Consider the following 24,122-nt stretch of genomic DNA (forward strand, 5'->3'; position numbering starts at 1 on the left):
CAGTTGGTCAATGGGGGTAATTCCAAGTTGATCGCAGCAGGATTTTTGATAGCAATTGGGCAAAACCATGTGCACTGCAGGTGGGGCAGATATAACATGTGCAGTAAGAGTTAGATTTGGGTGGGTTATTTTATTTCTGTGCAGGGTAAATACTGGCTGCTTTATTTTTACACTGCAAATTAGATTGCAGATTGCACACACCCCACCCAAATCTAACTCTCTCTGCACATGTTATATTTGCCTCCCCTGCAATGCACATGGTTTTGCCCAATTGCTATCAAAAATCCTGCTGCGATCAACTTGGAATTACCCCCAATATCTGGTACAATTCCAGATCCTAGCGTCCAAACTTTCCTGGAATGATGACACTCTCTATGCAGCCTTCTGGCATGGGTCATCCGAATGAATCAAGGATGAGCTCACTACTAGAGACTTACCTCCAAAACTAGATGAGCTCATATCACTGCACCAAAGTCGATCTCTGATTCTGTGAAAGGGTGATTGAACGAGGAAGGTCCACACTTCATAAGAATTCTACTGCTACTCGTCAGCCATCTCCGTCTAAAGATGAGCCCATGCAGATTAATCACTCTCGTCTGTCGCCTGCAGTGCGTAGAAGACGTCTATCCGAACATCTATGTCTGTATTGTACTGCTCCTTTTCATGTCATAAACGCTCGCCCAAAGCATCAGGGAAACTCCAAATCCTAGCCAGTCAAGGAGAGGGCCAGCTAGGAGTAATGAACTCCTCCGCATCTTCATGTGATTGTAATCTTCCAGTTTCGCTTCAAGTTTCTCAGTGCTTCAGGAACCTCATTGCTCTGCTAGACTCTGGAGCACCTGGGAACTTCATGACTGAGGAATACGTTAAGCAGTGGTCCCTACCCACCGAGAGACTTTCGTCTTCCATATCCTTGAGTGCCGTGGATGGCAGCAAGATTTCCGATGCAGTCATTGTCTCTAAGACCCTGCCTATCCATCTGAAAGTAGGAGCTCTTCACTCCAAACTGATTTAATTCCTGGTTATTCCAAAAGCCACGCATCCTGTGGTTCTAGGTCTTCCATGGCTTCGTCTCCATAATCCTCAAATTGATTGGAGAACTACACATATCCTGGCATGGAGTCCTTCCTGCTCAGAGACCTGTCTTCAAAAGGTACTTCCAGTTTGCACATCTTCTTCCAAGTCTTCTCTATACAGAGATTTCACAGATGTTTTAGTAAGTCCTCTGCAGATATTCTTCCCCCTCACAGGGAGTGGGATTGTCCTATTGATCTCATTCCAGGGAAGACTCCACCTCGGGGATGCACATATCCGTTGTTGTTTCCAGACGACCCACTCAATGGAGCAATACATCAAAGAGAACCTTGCCAAAGGGTTTATCCGGCCTTCCTCCTCTCCAGCTGGTGCAGGCTTTTTCTTCATAAAGAAGAAAGACGGTGGCCTGCGACCCTGTATTGACTACTGTGGGTTGAATGACATCACTGTGAAAAATCGGTACCCTCTGCCCCTTATCACCGAGCTGTTTGACCATGTCAGTGGAGCCACCATCTTTTCTAAGTTAGACTTGAGGGGTGCGTACAACCTCATCCGGTTTCGGTAGGGTGACGAGTGGAAGACCGCATTTAACACCCGCGACGGACATTACGAGTACCTTGTCATGCCTTTCGGACTCAGCAATGCTCCAGCGGTTTTTAAACACTTTGTGAATTAAATTTTCCAAGATATCCTCTACCGACATGTCGTGGTCTACCTCGATGATATTTCATCTTCGCTAATGATCTAGAGGAACATCGCTTCTGGGTCAAGGAGGTCCTGTCTCATCTCCGTGCCAACCATCTTTATTGCAAGTTGGAGAAATGTGTCTTCGAGGTCAAATCTATTCCGTTTCTGGGTTACATTGTGTCCTTTTCTGGACTAGAGATGGATCCTGAGAAACTCCAGGCTATTCATGATTGGCCGATACCCACGACACTCAAGGTTGTTCAGAGATTCCTGGAGTTCGCCAATTATTACAGGAAGTTCATTCGGGACTTTTCTACTATTGTGGCACCTGTCACTGTCCTTACCAAAAAAGGTGACAATCCTTCCAAGTGGTCGGAAGAAACTACTCAAGCTTTCTATCTACTGAAACAAAAGTTTGTCTCTGCTCCAGTTCTAAAACAGCCAGATACCAGCTCGCCCTTCACCCTGGAGGTGGATGCCTCTTCCATTGGAGTGGCCACAGTCCTGTCTCAAAGAGCCGATGATGGCCATTTACATCCTTGTGGCTTTCTCTCATGGAAGTTCTCCCCTGCTGAGCGCAATTACGCCATTGGTGATCAGGAACTTCTAGCTATCAAACTCGCTCTAGAAGAGTGGAGATATCTACTGGAGGGAGCTTCTCATACTATCACCATTCTGACAGACCACAAGAACCTCCTGTATTTGAAAGCCCACCAATGCCTCAATCCTCATCAAGCCAGGTGGGCACTCTTCTTCTACAGGTTTCACTTTAAACTTCTATTTTGTCCAGGGTCACAGAATCACAAGGCTGATGCTCTTTCCCGCTCATGGGAGCAAGAAAATGAGTCTGAATCTACTGGCAAGCATCCCATTATTGATCCAGTGGCATTCTCCGCCGTGAGGATGGACTCTATGCCCCCGCCAGGGTAAAGCCTTGTAAAACCGTCTCTAAGAAGGAAGCTCTTGCAATGGGCACATTCCTCTCGCTTTGCCGGACATGTGGGTAATCAGAAAACCTTTGAATTCATTTCCAGATCATACTGGTGGTCGACCCTGAAGAAGGACATAGCAGAGTTAATTGCATCCTGCCCTAAGTGTGCCCAGCACAAGGTACCATGCCAGTCGCCCGCTGGACAGCTGGTACCTCTGTCTATCCCTCATCATCCGTAGACCCATTTATCAATGGAATTTATTATGGATCTTCCCGAGTGTAACAAGTACAATACCATCTGGGTGGTAGTTGACCGGTTCACCAAGATGGCTCACTTCATTCCGCTCACTAGTCTTCCATCTGCTTCCAAGTTGGCTCAAGTCTTCATCCAAGAGATCTTCAGACTACATGGTCTTCCTGAAGAGATTATCTCCGATAGAGGTGTCCAGTTCGTAGCCAAATTCTGGAGAAGCCTATGTTTGGCACTACAAGTCAAGCTAAAGTTTTCTACGGCTTATCACCCCCAAACTAATGGGCAAACCGAGAGGGTGAATCAGGACTTGGAGGCCTTCCTCCAAATTTACATTTCCACTTCTCAAGACGACTGGGTTCATCTGCTTCCATGGGCCGAATTTTGTCACAACAACCAGTATCACTCTTCATCCTCCTCCACACCATTCCTTTCCAACTACGGGGGGTCACCCAAAAGTTCCAGAGTTTCAGTCCCTTCCAGCAACATCAGTACCTGTAGCTGATATCACTCTTCGCCAGTTTCTCCTGGCAGCTCTCCTTAAAGCTTCCTCTAGGTACAAAAAGTTTGCGGACAAGAAGCATCGGGCAATTCCTGCCCTCAAACCAGGTGAAAGAGTGTGGCTGGCCACCAAGAATCCCCAATTAAAAGTCCCAAGTATGAAGTTTGATCCTCGTTACATCGGTCCTTTCCAGGTTGAACAAGACATCAATCCAGTTGCCTATAAACTCAAGCTGCTTCCATTTCTGAAAATCCCTAGGACATTTCATATCTCCCTTCTCAAGCTGGTGGTCCTGAATAGTTTTCTTTCTGCGCTCCCCACTGCACCTAAGGTCCAGACTCAATGGGGTGTTGAGTATGAGGTTGCCAAAATTCTGGACTCACGCTTCAGGTACGTTCACCTTCAGTACAAGATCGACTGGAAGGGCTATGGCTCTGAGGAATGCTCCTGGACAGATGCATCAGATGTCCATGCTCCAAAGTTGGTCCATGCCAGATTCCCTCGCAAGCCTAAGAGGTGTCCTGATCCACCCCTAAAGGGGGGGTGCTGTCACGATCCAGGTAATTCATCACCATTTCTTACCTTCCAAGTGTCTCCTGAGACTGGCCCAGCATTCCAAGCCTGGATTCCACCTGCGCTGTCTGCGTGCAGCACGCTGTGTAACATCGCCTCAGTCTCTCACATGCTAAAGTTCAAACAGACTTTCCCTCCAGATTCAAACATGGGCGCAGCCATGTTTGGATTCATCACATGTTGCTTTACAGCCTGTCAGCTGCACTCTGGACTCCGCCTGATTACCCAGCAGCTGCACTCTGGACTCTGCCTGATTACCCAGCCAATACCTGCTTCCCAGCTGGTATAAATATCCTGCATCAAGGCTGCCTAATCATCAGTACTTTGGTTGTCTAACCTGTACACATGGCTCTCCTGCTTGTGGATTCTTCTGCTTGTATTTCCAAGTATTCCAGCTCCTGTGATCCAGCTCCGCTAATACCCCTTTCACACCAAAAATGCAGGGGTCTTAACCGGGAATACGGTCCCGGGATCATGCAGTGACATTCCCAGGTAAGACCCCTTGCATACCGCAGTCAGCAGCTCGGCATATTGCTGGGTTGCTGACATCAGCGGTGACGCAGTGGGGGTGGCGCAAGAGATCACATGATCTCCAAGCACTGCCTGCTACATAGAGAGTGAACGGGAGCTGGGGCACATTGACCCGGCTCCCGTTCACACTGACCAGGTTCCCGGGAAGATCCCGGGACCAACCCTGGTCGATTGCAGGGTTGAAATGCCGGGGCATGAGTCCCGGGATTTTGTCCCTGTACCATTTCACACTGAGAAATTTCCCGGGTTGGTGCACGTTCATGTGCATTAACCCGGGAAATTTTGGTCTGTGTGAAAGGGGTATAAGAGACCCGCACCTGTTTCCATCCTGCGGTGTAGCCTGACTTCTGCAGTATTCCAGCATTGCTCCTGATCACTCTCCACAATCAGACACCGGCTTCCTGCTTCCAGTGTTGGTCCTGCTTCGCTTTCAGCCTCAAGCGGTGTCCTGGTATCGTTGACAACTTCACCTTTCTGCAGCACCGCTCCCCATACTCCAGTGTACTTACCACGGCCTACCAGCTTTCCACAGTGCTCCTGAGTCGCTGGTATTCTGCTATGCGGTGCTCCAAAGTATCTTCAGTTTTCTTCAACTTCATCAGCGGTATTCCTATATCACCTGCATCAGTGACCATCCTACCATTGATCCACAGCGTCCATCGATGCTCACCATCGAACTCTAAATCTACAGTGGCGAGTCCTGCACACCTTTTCATTCATATCGGTTCCATCCAGCACTCTCTGCAAATTACCAAGTACCATCTACTCCTGTGCATCTCTGTTACTCCAGCCTCTGTGCACCATCTGCTGGGCAGTACCAGTTCATACCTCTACTCAGCGATTAGCTGTGGCATATGGACTTACCATCTCCAGTTCTAGCAAGGACTCTGTAATATCTGTTCTGCAAGCCACAGCACTAATTACCCTGCACTTCTGGGAACTGGCCTGTAACTTACCATTGCACATGTCCTGTGATGTTTTGCATATCAAAGGTGTCTTTAAGCTGTGTGTTCAATAAAACTGACTTTACCTTTTACAACTTCATTGTCGTGGTCACGCCTTCGGGCAACGGGTAATAGTACTCCTGTATGTCAAAGAATTCGATACGACCTTCCCGGTTCACTTACACATCAGCCCCTACATCTGAGGCTTCCCCAGGTCAGCCTCAGCCCTCAGTTGTGACAAATGGTTGTTAATGCAAATGTAATTTTGTGTAACATATTTTTGTAAAAATCAGAGGGTCAGCGAGACGTTATGGAGCCAATGTATCATTTACTATTTGCTGCTAATTCTCCCCAAAATACGGACCCCCCAAATGTAAGTAGAAGGGACTGCAGCAGGTATCTCCCATACCTTCATATATGTACATTTCCCAGTGAGGGTCAGGTAAGTTTTTGTTTTTTTTAAATAAAACAATCTTAATTCCCCTACAAGTAAAAAAAAACCCAGAACATTTGAATAGACATAATTTATTTAAAACCAACAAATGATAAAACTATTTAATTACACAGAGAGCCCCCCCCCTTCCCCCCGTAATATCATCCCACTATTCAAATGCGCTGTAAACATCGGACATAGCCAAAATTGCACCAGAAATCTTTTGCTTTTAAATGAATTTATTTCATATCTTTAATACACAGATTTTTGTCTATATTTTAAACTTAAAAAATACTTTACTCTGCACAACAGCCTATGGGGGTCATTCAGACCCAGCCGCAATAGCGTCCCGCAGCAGTTTACCCGGTGGTGGCAAAATACACATGCACAGCGGTCACACAGACACACACATTGCGGTCACATCCCTGAGGGGTGAACGCGGACAGACCGGGACCATTTTCCGGGGGGCTGCGTGATGTCACATCTGCGATCATCTCTGATTAACCCCCTATAAGCTTCCAGGGTGCACCTCATATCTCATCTTTTCCAAGTTACTACAAATGATATGAGATCAGTAGCAGCACTACTATCAGGATTATTACACAGAACACACATAAAGGTTGACACAGCAAATAACAGTAACACATACAAGGGATTAATTAGAAATAAGGAAGCATAATCATCACTAAGTCTAATTATCAACTGATTCTGTGTGGAACACATACACCTCTTTACTGCCTCCAGCAGTCCCTGGTACTGCACTGCAGCTATCTGCCCCGTCTCCCCCACTACTGCTACCATCCTGTCTCCTCCCCACTACTGCCACCCACCCTGTCTCCTCCCAGTACCCTCACTTGCCCTGTCTCCCCACCACTACCGCCACCTCCCCCTACTACTGCCATCCACCCTGTCTCCCCTCACTACTGTCACCACACTGTCTCCCCCACTACTGCCACCTTCCCTGTCTCTCCACTCTGACCTCAGCCCTTCTTAGGAACATTTACCAACATAGACACTGCCTCCAGCAGCTCCCACTACTGCCCCATGCCCTGTCTCCCTGCTTTGACACCTCAGCCCTGCTTGCGGATGTTTACCCACATAGACACTTCCTCCAGAAGCTCCCACTACTGCCACCCTGCCCTGTCTCCCTCCTCAGCGCTGCTTGGGGACATTACCCACTTAGACACTGCCTCCAGCAGCCCCCGCTACTGCACTACTGCCACCCACCTTGTGTCCCCTGACATCTAAGCACTGCTTGGGAATTTATGGTACTGCTAACAGTCCTTCATCAACAGATGGAAGAAACCCGGGCAGTACGGAGGCAGAAGCTGCTTCTGGTACCATGGTCATGCAAGGCTGGGAGTCAGTAAGATTATTTAATAGAGGGTCTAATTCAGTAAGGATTGCAGATGCTGCTAATTAGCAGAATTTGCAATCCTTTTCCTAGCGTGCTGGGAAGCCCATCACAGGGCAAGGCCACCCAGCATGCTGACCGCCGCCTCCACCTTGATGAAGCAGAAAATGCGATTGACTCACAATTTCTGCTTCATCGTAGAAGTTAGTGAAGCCTCCTGCTGCTGCAGCTTAGCTGCACCTGCAGGAGGCCCACCGCATTCTTCTCGATGGCAGCTGCACATGATGTCACAGCCACCGTGATCATGCCCATTTGTCCGCTTCTGTCCTCCATTCGCGCCACACTGCCTCCTCCCTGGAAATGGAGCATTGCCCACCCACACCCGTGACTGCCTCTGCCTGACAGGCTATCGCATTTTCTGTGGCCCCTCCACAGAAAATGTGGGAGCATGCACAGGATGAGCGCAGTGGATACGTCTGCAACTTTTCTGAATAATTCCAGTTCTATCAAACACTGCGATCCAACCTGAATTAGGCCCAGAGTCACCATCTTACAGGGAGCCGGTGAAAGGAGCAGAGAATGGGTGTTATGTGGCAGGAACGGGCTGGTTAGGTAACAGCCTGGCTGCTGTATTCTGTACAAGCTACAAGCGGTGCAATTCTATTGCTGGGAGACCCAGGCAGAGGACATTGCAGTAGTCTATGGGGGTCATTCCGAGTTGATCGTAGCTGTGCTAAATTTAGCACAGCTACGATCATCTTCCCTGACATGCGGGGGGACGCCCAGCACAGGGCTAGTCCGCCCTGCAGGTCAGTGCTGACCCCGCCCCCCCCGCACAAATACAAAAGCATCGCACAGCGTCGATGCTTTTGTATTTCTGGAGTAACTCCCAGCCAGCGCAGCTCCTGCAGCTGGCCGGGAGTTGATCTTCACTGCCGCCATGGCCCGCCCCCCCAACGGTCCAGCCACGCCTGCATTGGCCAGAATGCGCCCCTAAATGGCGGCCTAATGCCACCGTCCAGCTCCCTCCCTCTAAGAGGCGATCGCTAGGCAACGATGACTGGCATGCACCAGCGCACTGCGGTGCCTCTGACCCGATCGCTGTGACAAACTGCAGTGAGCGATCAGGTCGGAATGACCCCCATAGTAACATAGTATCTGAGGTTGAAAAAAGACAATTGTCCATCGAGTTCAACCTATTTGTGGTCTCCTATGCATGATGATTTGACTAAAATTTCTGACTGATGCTGCTGTCAGCCATTGCATTTTATCCCTATTTATAGTAACTATAATGCATGACTATGCACCATACCCCTGGATATCCTTATCCAATAGGAATTTATCTAACCCATTCTTAAAGGTGTTGACAGATTCCGCCATTACAACTCCCTCGGGCAGGGAATTCCAAACACGTATTGTCCTTACAGTGAAAAAGCCTTTACGCCGTATTGTGCGGAATCTCCTCCCACCTGAGCGAGTGTCCACGAGTCCTCTGTGTTGATCTAACCAAAAACAGGTCCCGCACAAGCTCTGTGTATTGTCCCCTTATATATTTGTAGATGTTGATCATATCCCCTCTTAGTCTCCGCTTTTCCAATGTAAACATGCCTAGTCTTTCAAGCCTTTCCTTGTATTCCATCGTCTCCATGCCCTTAATTAGTTTGGTCGCCCTCCTCTGTACCTTTTCAAGCTCCAGGATATCCTTTTTGTAGTACGGTGCCCAGAACTGTACACAGTATTCAAGGTGTGGCCTCACTAGTGATTTATATAACGGGAGTATAATACTCTCGTCCCTAGCATCAATACCCCGTTTTATGCATGCTAATATCTATTATCCTTCTTTGCTGCAGTCCTGCTTTGGGTACTACTGCTTAGCTTGCTATCTATGAGGACACCTAAGTCCTTTTCCAGTACAGAATCAGTGTGATAATACAAGTACATGTATGACTGTAGGTAGATCTTCTGAGGGAAATAAGTGCTGGAGTCTGGCTATGGTCCACATATGAGGATCTGATTGTAGCTGATACCTGATGTCTAAGTGTCACTCCACCACCCAGGACATCAAGATTCCGCACATGGGCCCTCATTCAGAGTTGTTCGCTCGCTAGCTGCTTTTAGCAGCATTGCACATGCTAGGCCGCCGCCCTCTGGGAGTGTATCACAGCTTAGCAGAATTGCGAACGAAAGATTAGCAGAAATGCTACAAAATAATTATTTGCAGTTTCTGAGTAGCTGCGGACCTACTCACGAATTGCGATCAGCTCAGTCTGTTTAGTTCCTGGTTTGACGTCACAAACACGCCCTGCATTCGGCCAGCCACTCCCCCGTTTCTCCAGACACTCCCGCGTTTTCCCCTGAAACGCCTGCGTTTTTTTGCAAACGCCGGGAAAAGGCAGAGTTGCAGCCCAGAAACGCCCCTTTCCTGTCAATCATTTACTGAACACCAGTGCGGCTGAAAAGCGCCGCAGAAGACACAGCAAAATTGCTAAGTTTTGTGTTAAATAACTAAGCGCATGCGCCCTGCGTGCCTTGCGCATGCGCAATTTGCAACTAATCGCAGCATAGCAAAAACCGTCAACGAGCGAACTCGGAATGACTCCCATATCAGCATTTTGCAACTCTGAACCCCCAAGCGCAAGCCTGGTTGCTTCGCAAAGCTGAGCTGTAGCCCTGACCTTTGTTGGTAAGCTTCTATCATAAGGATCTGTTTCACCAGGACTGAGTCACAGCCAACTGGCATCACCCACACCTGGAGATCAGCTAGACATTTAGGATTGTTACTGGGTTCTTAGTACCCGGAGCAAAAGACAGATCATCTGCATAGCAGTGGTAGATGAGGGCATGACATCTGATTATTTCACCCAGTGGTAGCATATATTATTGCAAAAAGCATAGGAGATAGGATAACGCATGCCAATGATAAGTATACTCCAGAAGATTAAAATGGCTTCTCACCTGTGTGACTTCTCTGATGTGTAACAAGTTGTGATTTCCGTGTAAAACATTTCCCACACTCAGAACATGGAAATGGCTTCTCACCTGTGTGACTTTGCTGATGTCTAACAAGATGTGATTTCTGTGTAAAATATTTCCCACATTCAGGGCATGGAAATGGCTTCTCACCTGTGTGACTTCTCTGATGTGTAACAAGTTGTGATTTCCGTGTAAAACATTTCCCACACTCAGAACATGGAAATGGCTTCTCACCTGTGTGACTTCTCTGATGTTTAACAAGATCTGATTTTTGTGCAAAACATTTCCCGCACTCAGAACATGGAAATGGCTTCTCACCTGTGTGAATTCTCTGATGTGTAACAAGATCTGATTTTTGTGCAAAACATTTCCCACACTCAGAACATGGAAATGGCTTCTCACCTGTGTGACTTCTCTGATGTATAACAAGTTGTGATTTCCGAGTATAACATTTCCCACACTCAGAGCAAGAAAAAGGCTTCTCACCTGTGTGACTTCTCTGATGTTTAACAAGATCTGATTTTTGTGCAAAACATTTCCCACACTCACAACATGGAAATGGCTTCTCACCTGTGTGACTTCTGTGATGTATAAGAAGAGCTGATTTGTGTGCAAAACCTTTCCCACACTCAGAACATGGAAATGGATTCTCACCTGTGTGACTTTGCTGATGTGTAACAAGTTGTGATTTCCATGCAAAACATTTCCCACAGTCAGAACATGGAAATGGCCTCTCCCCTGCCTTAGCTGGCTGATGGATAATAAGCTTTGTGTTCTGTGTAAAACATTTGGCATCTATAGAACAGGGAAACTCTATATCTACTGACAGAGCTGTAACAGATGCACCAATATCAGAGTGATCAGGAGAACATTCCCCAGAATCAGAGGGACCAGCTGATAGAGCTGGATGTATAATTGGGGTGATGGGGTTAGCTTCTGGAGAATCCCGTCTACTGTCATTATCTTTTATGTCACAATCCGGGGATAACATTAGATGTCCTTCTGAGATGTTCCTGCTTGTGTGTCCATCTGCTGGAAATAAAATACATTATGGAAATGTAACATTTTCTGTAATAATATTAATCTTGTAAACAAGAGAAGACGACTCTCTGAGACACTTAATTGTAAATGTGTGTTTATAATAAAAGAACTTTTAATGAAGGCTTTATAAGATTGTGTCTCAGACTATCATTGTGTCCACCCTCCTGAGAACACTCACAATAACAAATGTAATATTATAATAAGACTTAGATATATCTCTCTCTCTTGTACTGGTAACCATGAAGTATAAATGGAGATGTAGTCACTCGCCAAGTCCTATGTTAGCACCAATGTAAAACAATGGATGGGGAACATATTGTATGAATTGGAGATTCTAGATGAACAATAACATCAGTCATATGAGCTGATGGATCAGAGAAATGTCTCCTAACATTACTCCTGGAAGCATTGGTAAGGTAGCATTCCTTTATGTGTGTGCTCATACGCTGGTAAGCCTGTATATGTGTTACTCACCCTTATATAAGGTATATTGCTACAGCAGAGTAGGTGTGGTACAAGGTATTTTACATGCAATACACCATATAATACCCTGTAATCATCATCATCTGCTAGGTTATAATCCACTCACACTCCCATCATCAGTGTCTTACCTTTATATTCTCAATAGTAATAAGGATGATGTGTGTATGATAAATAAGATTTTACTTACCGGTAAATCTATTTCTCCATAAGGACCTGTCACAACTGAGGGTTTAGGATGACGGGAGGAGGCCTCAGTTGTAGGGGCTGAGATGAAATTAAACCTGGGAGGTTTAATCAGACCCCTGGACATGTAAGTGCAGAATGATTACCCGAAGGTGTGACTATGACAACCAGGTTAAAATTCAAAATAAAAGTTTATTAACAGACTCCGTGTAATAACAAGCAGCATTCAAGGTTTAGCAGTGACAGTGGCAAATAACACAGTTCCTGGAACACGTAACCATAGAGGGTATCACATAGCACTGAAGAACAGATGTTAAATTCCTTTGATGGAATCACCTTACCAGGCCTGGTTGTAGTAGTAGAAATAGCCGAGGAACATGCCAGTAGTTGTAACAGGTAAATCTGGTAACTTGGGAAAGCTGCTGTATCAGCTGGATGGAACCAGCCAGGTGGTAAGACACGGAGTGGATGCTGAGTGGAATCAGCCAGGTGATGAAACACAGGGTGGATGCTGAATGGAATCAGCCAGGTACTAAAGTCACGGAGTGGATGCTGGATGGAACCAGCCAGGTGATAAAACACAGAGTGGATGATGTGAGATGCTAGGGAGCGTAGAAACAGAATAGCTGAAAGATGATTACCGGTGGTAGTGGATACTGCTGGTAGGATAGGATCCGCTGGATCAGCACCGGTGTTTGGTAGAAGCTGGAATCTGCTGCAAGCTGGCTGATGGAAGCAGATAGTAGATAGCTGGAAACTGGACAGCCACGGAGGACTGTAGAGTCAGGCTGCACCGCAGGATGGAAAGCAGGCGCGGGTCTCTTTGTGGATGCTGGAGACAGAAACTGGAACCTGGAGAAACAAGCCACAGGAGAAAGAGACTGGAACAAGGTATGACATTCAAAGCACTGACATCTATCTGGCCCAGACACAGGATACTTATACCTGCAGCTATGCAGGCATTGGCTGGGCAATTATGCAGATTTCCAGGGACGGTGTATTGGAGGAATTGGAGCATGTGATCAAATCCAACATGGCTGCGCCCATGTTGGAACTTGGAGGGAAAACTGGTTTGAAATGAAATGTGCAAAGATAGTGATAATGGCAGCGCCGGCCACGGAGGACAGGAGACGCCAGATGACAGTTACATGCAGAGACACTTGGAGGGCAGCAGAGGCCGCGGCAGGTATGATACACATTCTGAGAACCTGCAGAAATAACACAGGAACGGCGGCGGGGGCCGTGGAGAACGGGAGACGCCATGTTGGATTCAAACATGGTGCCGCTGTGGTAGTGTCTCAGAATGACAGGAGGGATGTGCAGAGTGTTGACACAGATGAGATCCGGACTTGGAATGCTGGGCCAGTCTCAGAAGACACCTAAACGGCAGGTAATGGCGTCCAGATACCCGGATCGTGACAGGACCATGGGGATAAACGGGCTCCGCAGGAGACATGGGCACTTTAAGAAAGAATTTAGGTTCTGGTGTGCACTGGCTCCTCCCTCTATGCCCCTCCTCCAGACCTCAGTTAGAGAAACTGTGCCCAGAAGAGCTGACAGTACAAGAAAAGGATTTTGGTAATCCAGGGCAAGATTCATACCAGTCACACCAATCACACCGTATAACTTGTGATAACAACCAGTTAAAAGTATGACAAATAACAGAGCATCAGGTCCAACCCTGATGCAACCATAACTTAACCCTTATTGAAGCAATAACTATATACAAGTATTGCAGAAGAAGTCCGCACTTGGGAAGGGCGCCCAGCATCCACTACGGACTACGAGAAATAGATTTACCGGTAAGTAAAATCTTATTTTCTCTAACGTCCTAGTGGATGCTGGGGACTCCGTAAGGACCATAGGGATTATACCAAAGCTCCCAAATGGGCGGGAGAGTGCGGATGACTCTGCAGCACCGATTGAGCAAACACAAGGTCCTCCTCAGCCAGGGTATCAAACTTGTAGAACTTTGCAAAAGTGTTTGAACCTGACCAAGTAGCCGCTCTGCAAAGCTGTAATGCCGAGACCCCTCGGGCAGCCGCCCAAGAAGAGCCCACCTTCCTAGTGGAATGGGCCTTAACTGATTTTGGCAGCGGCAATCCAGCCGCAGAATGAGCCTGCTGAATCATGTTACAGATCCAGCGAGCAATAGTTTGCTTTGAAGCAGGAGCACCAAGCTTGTTGGAAGCATACAGGATAAACAAAGACTCTGTTTTCCTGACCCTAGCCGTTCTGGCTACATAAACCTTCAAAGCCCTGACAACATCAAGTAACTCGGAATCCTCCAAGTCAGTAGTAGCCACAGGCACCACAATAGGTTGGTTTATACGAAAGGATGAAACCACTTTCGGCAATTCTGCTCTATCCTCATGGAAACCCAGATAGGGGCTTTTATGTGACAAAGCAGCCAACTCTGACACACGCCTAGCCGAAGCCAAGGCTAATAGCATGACCACCTTCCACGTGAGATATTTCAACTCCACCGTTTTGAGTGGTTCAAACCAGTGGGATTTCAGGAAACTCAACACCACGTTAAGATTCCAAGGTGCCACTGGAGGCACAAAAGGGGGTTGAATATGCAGCACTCCCTTTACAAACGTCTGAACTTCAGGTAAAGAAGCCAACTCTATTTGATAGAAAATGGATAGGGCCGAAATCTGGACCTTAGTGGAACCCAATTTTAGGCCCAAATTCACTCCGGACTGTAGTGAAGGAAACGGCCCAGCTGGAATTCCTCCGTAGGAGCATTCCTGGGCTCACACCAAGCAACATATTTTTGCCATATACGGTGTCAAAGTCAGAAAAATATCACGCTACACATTGCCATATTTGCACCTCATGCGTGTCCCCGCTGCGAGTGCATGAGCTCTCCCGTGCGTGCGCATACTCGCTTTTGCGTGCACCCGCAGGCGCACGGTGTGCGCATTTACGGTAAAGTTTATGTGTGTCTAGCGGGCGACTCGTTCGTAACATATTTTAACTATATAATGTATTTTGTAGATTATGGTCCCTTTGATAGAATCTGAAAGTTTAGTTAAGGTAGCATGTTCATAGACAAAAAGATCCCTCTTTGTTTGATACGAAGGGTCAGACAGGGGTTATACAGTGGTGTTTAGTATCCATCGGAAGAGTATTTAATTAGAAATATTCCGGTGTTGGTTTGGAGCGGATTAATCGCTCGTGCGAATAGTTATGGACATAAGAAGTTTATGAACATTTACTATTATTTGCACTTTATTACCCATGCGGCGGGAAACCCAGTTTCCCACCCACCTGAGCAGTTGGAAATAGTCACAGCCCACCTGTATGAATCAACCTATGACCTTTTGTTATAATGCGAAGACGAATTCCTGTGTCCAATGAACAATAAGAATATAGGGACCATTGTACTGTATTATGTGTAGGGTATAAAAGGACAAGCCACTCTGGGCCAGCTCTCTATTCTCTTCAACGGTTCTCATTGCTGATAATCGGGAGCTGGATATCCAGAGGCGCATGCGATTGTTTCCCTTGAGCGTAAGTTTCTCCGCAACCATATTGTCTTTATTGTTATTGTGAGCCATATCTCTCTCTCTCTCCTCTCCTCTTTCTCTCTCTTTCTCTTAAGTGTTATTGTACTGCTATTGTATTTCATGTGTAGTTATCTGGTTAGGTAGTCAATGTTATTTTGGTAGTGTATGACTTGTATTGTATTATTCTTTTGCAAATAGAACGTTCATATAAGGTGTTAGAACCTAATACCGGTATCTGTGTATTTATTATATTTCTAAGTATTCTCAGAGCGTCGGAGACGCTCGTACAGCTTTCAAGTTAATAAGGTTACACTGTGTTACATTTACACCCTATCACTGCACCAAGGTTTATTGCATAAATACATTGTTTATGGTATAGTTATAAAGGTTTAACATCATGAGCATCAGCGCCGCTTGTGATCTCCTCGTGGTCCCAAGCGTCCGCTACGCTAGTAGCATATCATTACGTTAGTCGGCAGCCTATAGCGTGCCTGCCTGTGATCTCTTGGCCGTGAGCGAACGTGACGCTCGAGCGTCTCGACTACGGCTAAGCGATTGTTACGCAACGTGCGTACCCTTACGGTATACCATACGCCAATAGCGTACTGTGTTCTTTCACCTTTTTAGAGGGTTTTAAGTAAGATAAATATTAGGCTTTATCAATTGGCGGCTCGTCCGTCCTTCACATATCTGCACTAGGTAATTTCAGCAGACATTATCGATCAGCAAAGGGCGGGAGGTAATATTCCTCATAGTGCTGACCCGATAAGCGTCTGCTTCGCTTAGTAAAGGGTGCTGAAGGAATCCGGAACCGGAGGTAAGAACAATACGCTAGTGTCTTTTAAAACTGTTTTTTTTTTTCTCTGTTCTATCTTGCGTACGCACGCACGCATATATCTGCATTTCTTTTCATTCGTGTATTTTCATATCACTCTCCTGTTTGCCATTTCACAATTGTTAACGGGCTAAGAAAGATTTGTTGCTATCAGTAGTTAAAGAGTAAAGGTAATACATTAAGGGGTAATTTGTAAAGCACGCACACAGCTTTGCCTAAAGATACAAGGAGAGATCTGTGTGGTGCTCGGTAGATGATCGAGGATAACCTACATTGATAAACGTGTTAATCGTGTTACGGTGGATATCTGCCTTGCGTACACGTGTTTCTAACAAAAGGGTTAGACTAGTGTACGCAACGTAAAGGCCGACGCACGCAGCGTATATTACGCAATGGAGTGTCCGGGTACGCCCACGTAACTCAAATCACACGATAGTATTATTTTAACAGGCGAAAAGGTGGCAACGCAATAAATAGCGCAAGTCAATTTTAGTGTCCGAAATTTAAAATAGATCCTTCTCTAAATTTACGACTCATCTGGTCTAAAGGAAAGAAATTTCTGCGCAGAAATAGAAACAAAAGTAAAGTGTACATGTGGTGAGTGAGTGTTTGCATATATATGTTTTTACAATTTTTGGGTTGAACCACAAGAAGTCGAGTTCTCGTGAGGTACATACATGTAAGTGACGTGCATGGTGGCTAGGGAGGCATCCCTTGTTAAACATTAAAAAAAGAGCATTAGAGTATAGCAGACCAGAAGGTCTACTGTAGAACAGACCAGGAGGTCATACAGACCAGGAGGTCTAGGTACAGCAGACTAAGAAATCTGCTATAGATAGAAAAGAGCACAACCCAGGGGGTTGGTGCAAAACCCATATAGGCCATTGAAGCTCAGGCTGAAGGAATTCGCAGCCACAATTTTCGATTCCACTGGTCGCTCCGCACATAAGATTAGTTGCTTATGTGCTGAATGATTGTACCGCACGTAATTGTGTGCATTAGTTAGTAATCTGACCCAGTGCCATTTGCGTACGAAAGGGGTCATAAACGCTATTTGTACATTCTAACGTGATTTGTGTAAATTTTTTTATTTTAAGGGAGGTTCGCTGGTCACTCAGGAACTATCCAGCAACCAATAGTTACTGGAAAGAGTAAGTGCTCTTCGGATCACCCTCGCATGTTCCAGTAAATAGCGGTTCAGGTCGCAGGGGCCCTGGGTCGAGTACGCCAGCGCTAAGGCAGTGTGTGGGCGTATTGGTCGGCGTGGGCGAGTGAGTGGGGTACTCGGTAAACCGCCACCGTCGGCCTATCTTGAACATCTTGGTTTTTGTAAGGGTTCGCTGAAGACCCTGATTGAAGGTCAGAGGTAGTGAAAGCAACACCTGCAAGTTATGGGGGCCAGTTGTTCAGGTAGGGGGCGATCAACCTCGGTTCGGGTTGATTCAGTAAACCGACCAATCGGGTTGGCAAGGTATGTAATGTGTGAAAAATACGGTTCACACACAGAGGTTTTATGTGATGAATGGGAAAGAATGACTGTACATGACGGGGAGAAGTTCCCAAGAGTAGGCAGCTTTAGCCCAGATGTGTTACTAAATCTAAGGAGAAGGATATGTCTCATTAAATCAGCAAAGAGACGGATCAAACATTATGATTATTTACAGTTATGGCAACAGGAGGGTGAAATACAGAGAGGATTGGCTCAGGCGGCGGGATCTAACCCTATCAGGAAACTGATAGCTACGGCACCACCGCCACCTTACATAACGGGAGAGAAGTTGGTTGCGGAGAATGACGCACTAATTTGTAATAAACAGGCACTTAGTAACTGTATAAATGTTAAGGATAATATGAATAAGATGAGTAATGCAAGTATTAACCCGTGCAAGTTGTACCCTGTTTTAAACTTTCCCCAGGAGTGTGATCAAGAGGACGAATCGGCACCAATATCGGCGCTCTCTCTAGCAGCCACCATATCAGAAACAGCAGTAGGCACGTCCCAACCCCCGAGATTAGTATCAAAAGCCCCTAGCGGAGGGACAGGTGAGGTCGTATCAACGGGTAAGTACGGCACCATACACTATGCTGAAACCATTTCACCACAAGCTGCAGAATCTATTCAGAATGATGTAAGTAGACTTAATCCCGTTAGGGTAATAGCAGTGCCAAATGGGAAAACGGACACTTCAGGAGTCACTCCTGTCAAAAACATTGCCATGCACTGCCCCTTTTCCCGAATGGAATTAAGAGCAATAGTGTCTGAATTCCCTGACCCTAGAAAAGATCTAGTTGCTAGCCAGAAATACATTAGAGACCTAGGGAATACGGTAGAGCCCAATAACAAAGACTGGCAGATATTGCTGAGGGCATGTTTACCCTCCAATGTCGACTCAGCACAATTTTTAGCTGACTGTAAATTAGACGAGGATGTACCCCTTACGGATGTGTACAACCAAGACAATGTAAAGAGAATAAATTTACAGTTAAAAGAGTATTTTCCAGCTGTAGTTAAATGGAACAAGATTTTCTCCATAAAACAAAAAGAGGCAGAAACAGCTGCTGACTATTTTCATAGGGCACTACTAGAAATGGCTAAATACACAGGCAATGAAGACATTAAGACAAATGTAAATCATAGAGAAGTAGCAGTATCTGTGTTAATGGATGGTTTAAAAGAAGCATTAAAGACAAGAGTACAGACCACGCAACCATGTTGGCGAGGTCTGTCGGTGGCTACTTTGAGAGAGGCTGCTATTGATCACGATCGAAATATCACCAAACACAGGGAGTTACAAAGTGATAAATTAATGACCGTAAGTATACAGGCCCTGACTACAAGGCAACCTTTGTATAAATCTCCAAACCCTGTGGGTAAGTCAAATGTGGTAACCTGTTATTTCTGTCATAGAGAGGGACACTTTGCACGAGACTGTAGAGTGAAAAACACACAAATATCATATCAACCCCCTAGACAACGACATGACACACGAAATTGGGATCAGGGACCGCAGAGACGGAGTCATGAGCCACATGCAGGGGAAACAAAAAGGTATCCCCCAAAAAGAGACTGGCAAGTCTCGGGTAGTTCCCATTTACCCCCTTCTCAAGTAGTTGCTGCCAGCGCGATTCAGGGAGGTCACCATACCCAATAGGGGTGTGGCCATACCTGTAATCTGCAGCCAGTTAAATTGATTGCAAGCCTTGGAAGTGAACCCGAGGTCACAATTGATGTAGCTGGTAAATCATTAAATTTCCTTGTAGATACGGGGGCGGCCAAATCAGTGATAAATTCGACAGTGGGCATGAGAACCACTGGTAAGACAATTCCAGCCATGGGAGTAAAGGGAGTAGTCCAGCACTACCCTGTTAGCAAACCAGCAGAGATTACAATAGGGCCTTTGCATACCAAGCATTCCTTTTTGCTGGCGGCATCGGCACCGACTAATCTCCTGGGAAGAGATTTATTGTGTAAAATGGGGTGCATCATTTATTGCACTCCTGAAGGTGTATTTTTAGACATACCTGAGAATCACGCTCAGGAAGTGCGAGACATGCTAGACTCCCCATCAAAATTAATGTCCAACACAGTTATATTAAATAGGAATCCATCCCAGGTAGAAGAAATGACATCCCAAATACCAGAGTCACTGTGGACTAAAGATGGACAAGACACTGGATTAATGGCAAACGTAGCTCCAGTAGTTGTGCAAGTAAAAGATGGTAGGATAGCTCCAAAAATCCCACAATACCCTCTGAAGCCAGAGGTGGAGTTAGGAGTTTACCCAGTAATAGAGCGCTTGCTACAACAGGGTATTCTGGTAAGAACATCCAGCACTGCCAATAGTCCCATCTTCCCTGTGAAAAAGAGTGGGGGGAGGGGTTACAGGCTAGTGCAGGATCTAAGGGGGATTAACAAAATAGTTGAGAGTCAATTCCCCGTAGTGCCAAATCCAGCTGTCATCCTTATGCAGATCCCTCCCACTGCGAAATTTTTCACTGTTATTGACCTCTGCTCCGCCTTCTTTTCGGTACCCCTGCATCCTGACAGCCAATATTTGTTTGCATTTACATACAGAGGAGTCCAATACACATGGACTCGATCACCGCAAGGTTTCATAGACAGTCCAAGTATATTTTCACAGGCTTTGCATGATTGTTTACAGTCTTTCCAACCAGAGAGTGGATCAATATTGATACAGTATGTGGACGATTTACTACTGTGTTCAGATTCACTGGAAGCGTCCCTGAAGGATACGAAACAGCTCCTGTTTCATCTTTCAGACACAGGACACAAGGTTTCCAAAGACAAACTACAATTATGCCAGCCTAAAGTAAAATATTTAGGACACTGTCTAACACAGGGGTGGCCAACCAGTCAGTAACAAAGAGCCAAAAAACCTTGTTAGGTACGTCACAAAGAGCCGACATCGAGCCAATGGCACGCATGCAAAAATGGAATGTAGACCACACCCCTGGTATAAAATACATTGAAAAAGCCAGAACGACATAAAATACATCTTTTAAAGCCAAATCCATTGAAAAAGCCACTTTCACATAATAAACTTCAGCTCCCTCGTGTCACTCCAGCCAGCTCTCCCATGTGTCACTACTGCCAAGACCCTGCTGTGTCACTCCAGCCAGCTCTCCCATGTGTCACTACTGCCAAGACCCTGCTGTGTCACTCCAGCCAGCTCTCCCATGTGTCACTACTGCCAAGACCCTGCTGTGTCACTCCAGCCAGGTCTCCCATGTGTCACTACTGCCAAGACCCTGCTGTGTCACTCCAGCCAGCTCCCCCCTGTGTCACTCCAGCCAACACCCTTCTGTCACTCCAGCCAGCTCCTCCGTGTCACTCCAGCTAGCTCTCCCAAGTGTCACTACTGCCAAGACCCTGCTGTGTCACTCCAGCCAGGTCTCCCATGTGTCACTACTGCCAAGACCCTGCTGTGTCACTCCAGCCAGGTCTTCCATGTGTCACTACTGCCAAGACCCTGCTGTGTCACTCCAGCCAGCTCTCCCATGTGTTACTCCAGCCAACACCCTCCTGTCACTCCAGCCAGCTCTCCCATGTGTCACTCCTGCTAGCACCCTCCTAAGTCACTCCAGCCAGCTCCCCGTGTCACTCCAGCCAGCTCTCCCATGTGTCACTACTGCCAAGACCCTGCTGTGTCACTCCAGCCAGCTCCCCCATGTGTCACTCCAGCCAACACCCTCCTGTCACTCCAGCCAGCTCTTCCATGTGTCACTCCTGCTAGCACCCTCCTATGTCACTCCAGCAAGCTCCCCCGTGTCACTCCAGCCAGCTCTCCCATGTGTCACTACTGCCAAGACCCTGCTGTGTCACTCCAGCCAGGTCTCCCATGTGTCACTCCTGCCAACACCCTCCTGTCACTCCAGCCAGCTCTCCCATGTGTCACTCCTGCTAGCACCCTCCTAAGTCACTCCAGCCAGCTCCCCGTGTCACTCCAGCCAGCTCTCCCATGTGTCACTACTGCCAAGACCCTGCTGTGTCACTCCAGCCAGCTTCCCCATGTGTCACTCCAGCCAACACCCTCCTGTCACTCCAGCCAGCTCTTCCATGTGTCACTCCTGCTAGCACCCTCCTATGTCACTCCAGCAAGCTTCCCCGTGTCACTCCAGCCAGCTCTCCCATGTGTCACTACTGCCAAGACCCTGCTGTGTCACTCCAGCCAGCTCTCCCATGTGTCACTCCTGCTACCACCCTCCTATGTCACTCCAGCCATCTCTCCAATGTGTCACTCCTACTACCACCCTCCTATGTTACTCCAGCCAGCTCTCCCATGTGTCACTCCTACCAACACCCTCCTGTCATTCCAGCCAGCTCTTCCATGTGTCACTCCTGCTACCACCCTCCTATGTCACTCCAGCCAGCTCTCCCATGTGTCACTCCTGCTACCACCCTCCTATGTCACTCCAGCCAGCTCTCCCATGTGTCACTACTTTCAGAACCCTCCCGTGTCACTCCTGCCAGCACCCTCCTGTGTCTCTCCAGCCAGCTCTGCCATGTGTCACTCTCTAGCCCACCCTCAAGTATCACTACAGCCCCCCCGTCCCCATCAACTCATGCCATTGCAGCAGTCCCTAATGTGTCCTCTGTTTGCTTGTGGGTGTCTCACCTCTAGTATCTGGCTCCTTCAGTTTTCAGTCCCTGTAGTGCTGCTGCGTGTCTGGCTGGAGTGCAGCGCTTTCTATATCTGTTGTGGTCACATGATTTAGAGTGTTGGGAGCCACATTTGAATAAAGAAAGAGCCACATGCGGCTCAAGAGCCACAGGTTGGCCACCGCTGGTCTAACACAAGGACTGAGACACCTGACCGCTGATAGAATCCAAGCAATTAGAGACATGACTCTGCCACAAACCCAGAAACAGATCAGAACGTTTTTAGGAATGTGTGGGTATTGCCGTAACTGTATCCCAGGTTTTTCCATTCTAGCATTACCCTTGCAAGAGATGGTTTCATCAAACAAACCTGATCGGATTTCGCATACAGACGAATCCGAGATGGCATTTGAGAAACTCAAACAGTGCCTACCGCAGGCGCCAGCATTAGGTATGCCAGACTATGGGAAACGCTTTGAGATGTACGGAACAGAAAGTGCTGGTTGCGCGGCAGGCGTCCTAACCCAAAAGCACGGTGATACCAGCAGGCCGGTAGCATACTACAGCGCTCAGCTAGACACGGTAGCGCGATCCCTCCCCACATGCTTGCGAAGTGTCGCTGCGATAGCATTGCTAGTCACAAAAAGCGAAGATGTAGTGCTAGGACACAACCTCACAATTCATACACCACATGCAGTGTCAGCCTTGCTGAATTCTGCCCAAACCAGGCACGTCTCATCAGCGCGGTTTACAAGATGGGAATTGGCATTAATGGCCCCCGTAAACATCACCATAAGGAGATGCAGTGCATTAAATCCTGCAACATATCTCCCAGGTGTGCCTGGACAGGCACAAAGGGTGGAGGACGAGAGTGATGGGGAAGGAGGATTTAATACAAGGGATGACACACATGATTGTATGGAATATTTGACCCAAAACTTCACAGCAAGGCCTGACATCAGTGACAACCCACTGGAAGATGTAGATTTCACTTTCTACACTGACGGTAGTTGTCACAGACAGACGGACTCGGGAGACTTGTGTACTGGATACGCAGTCGTAGATGACCAAGGCACCATAGAAGCAGAACCGCTAGGCCCACCTCACTCAGCCCAGGTTGCTGAACTGGTTGCCCTAACCAGAGCATGTGAATTGGCTAAGGGCAAGTCAGCCAATATCTACACCGATTCTAGATACGCCTTCGGGGTAGTCCATGATTTCGGAGCCCTATGGCGCCTCAGAAATTTCATGACGGCAGCTGGTACACCGGTAGCGCATGCAGCTCACATCAAAAGACTTCTAACAGCGATACAGAAACCTGACAGAGTGGCTGTTATCAAGTGTAAAGCACATACATATAGCCAAGACCCAGTATCACTTGGTAACAGCCGAGCAGATGAAGCTGCTAAGTTAGCAGCTGGTACCCCCAGACAGACAGACACCACACAATTGATGGTATTCAATACCATCAACACACAGAAGTTGTGTAAAATGCAAAATTTGTGTTCCACACAGGAAAAGGCAGTCTGGAAGGCAAAAGGATATGGCCAGGAGTCCTCAGGACTCTGGACAGATGGACAGGGTAAACCAGTGGCCCCCAGAACATATCTTCCATGTTTAGCTGAAGCAGCACATGGGCTGACTCATCTGGGCAAGGAGGGAATGTGCAAGTTGGTAAGAGCATATTGGTGCGCCCCAGGATTCTCATCCCATGCAGGTAAGAGAGCAATG

General features: G+C 47.1%; 1 protein-coding gene across 1 annotated transcript in view; it reads right to left on the reverse strand.

The window, feature by feature from the left end:
- Nucleotides 1-24,122, reverse strand: part of LOC134984107 (zinc finger protein 271-like) — a 207,401-nt gene that overhangs the window by 143,387 nt on the left and 39,892 nt on the right. The window contains exon 7 of the mRNA XM_063949738.1: nucleotides 10,196-11,245. Within this exon, the coding sequence (XP_063805808.1) occupies nucleotides 10,196-11,245 (1,050 nt within the window). The remainder of the gene's footprint in view (nucleotides 1-10,195; nucleotides 11,246-24,122) is intronic.

The sequence above is a fragment of the Pseudophryne corroboree genome (genome assembly GCF_028390025.1).
Source record: "Pseudophryne corroboree isolate aPseCor3 chromosome 3 unlocalized genomic scaffold, aPseCor3.hap2 SUPER_3_unloc_36, whole genome shotgun sequence".
NCBI classification, from domain to species: Eukaryota; Metazoa; Chordata; class Amphibia; order Anura; family Myobatrachidae; genus Pseudophryne; species Pseudophryne corroboree.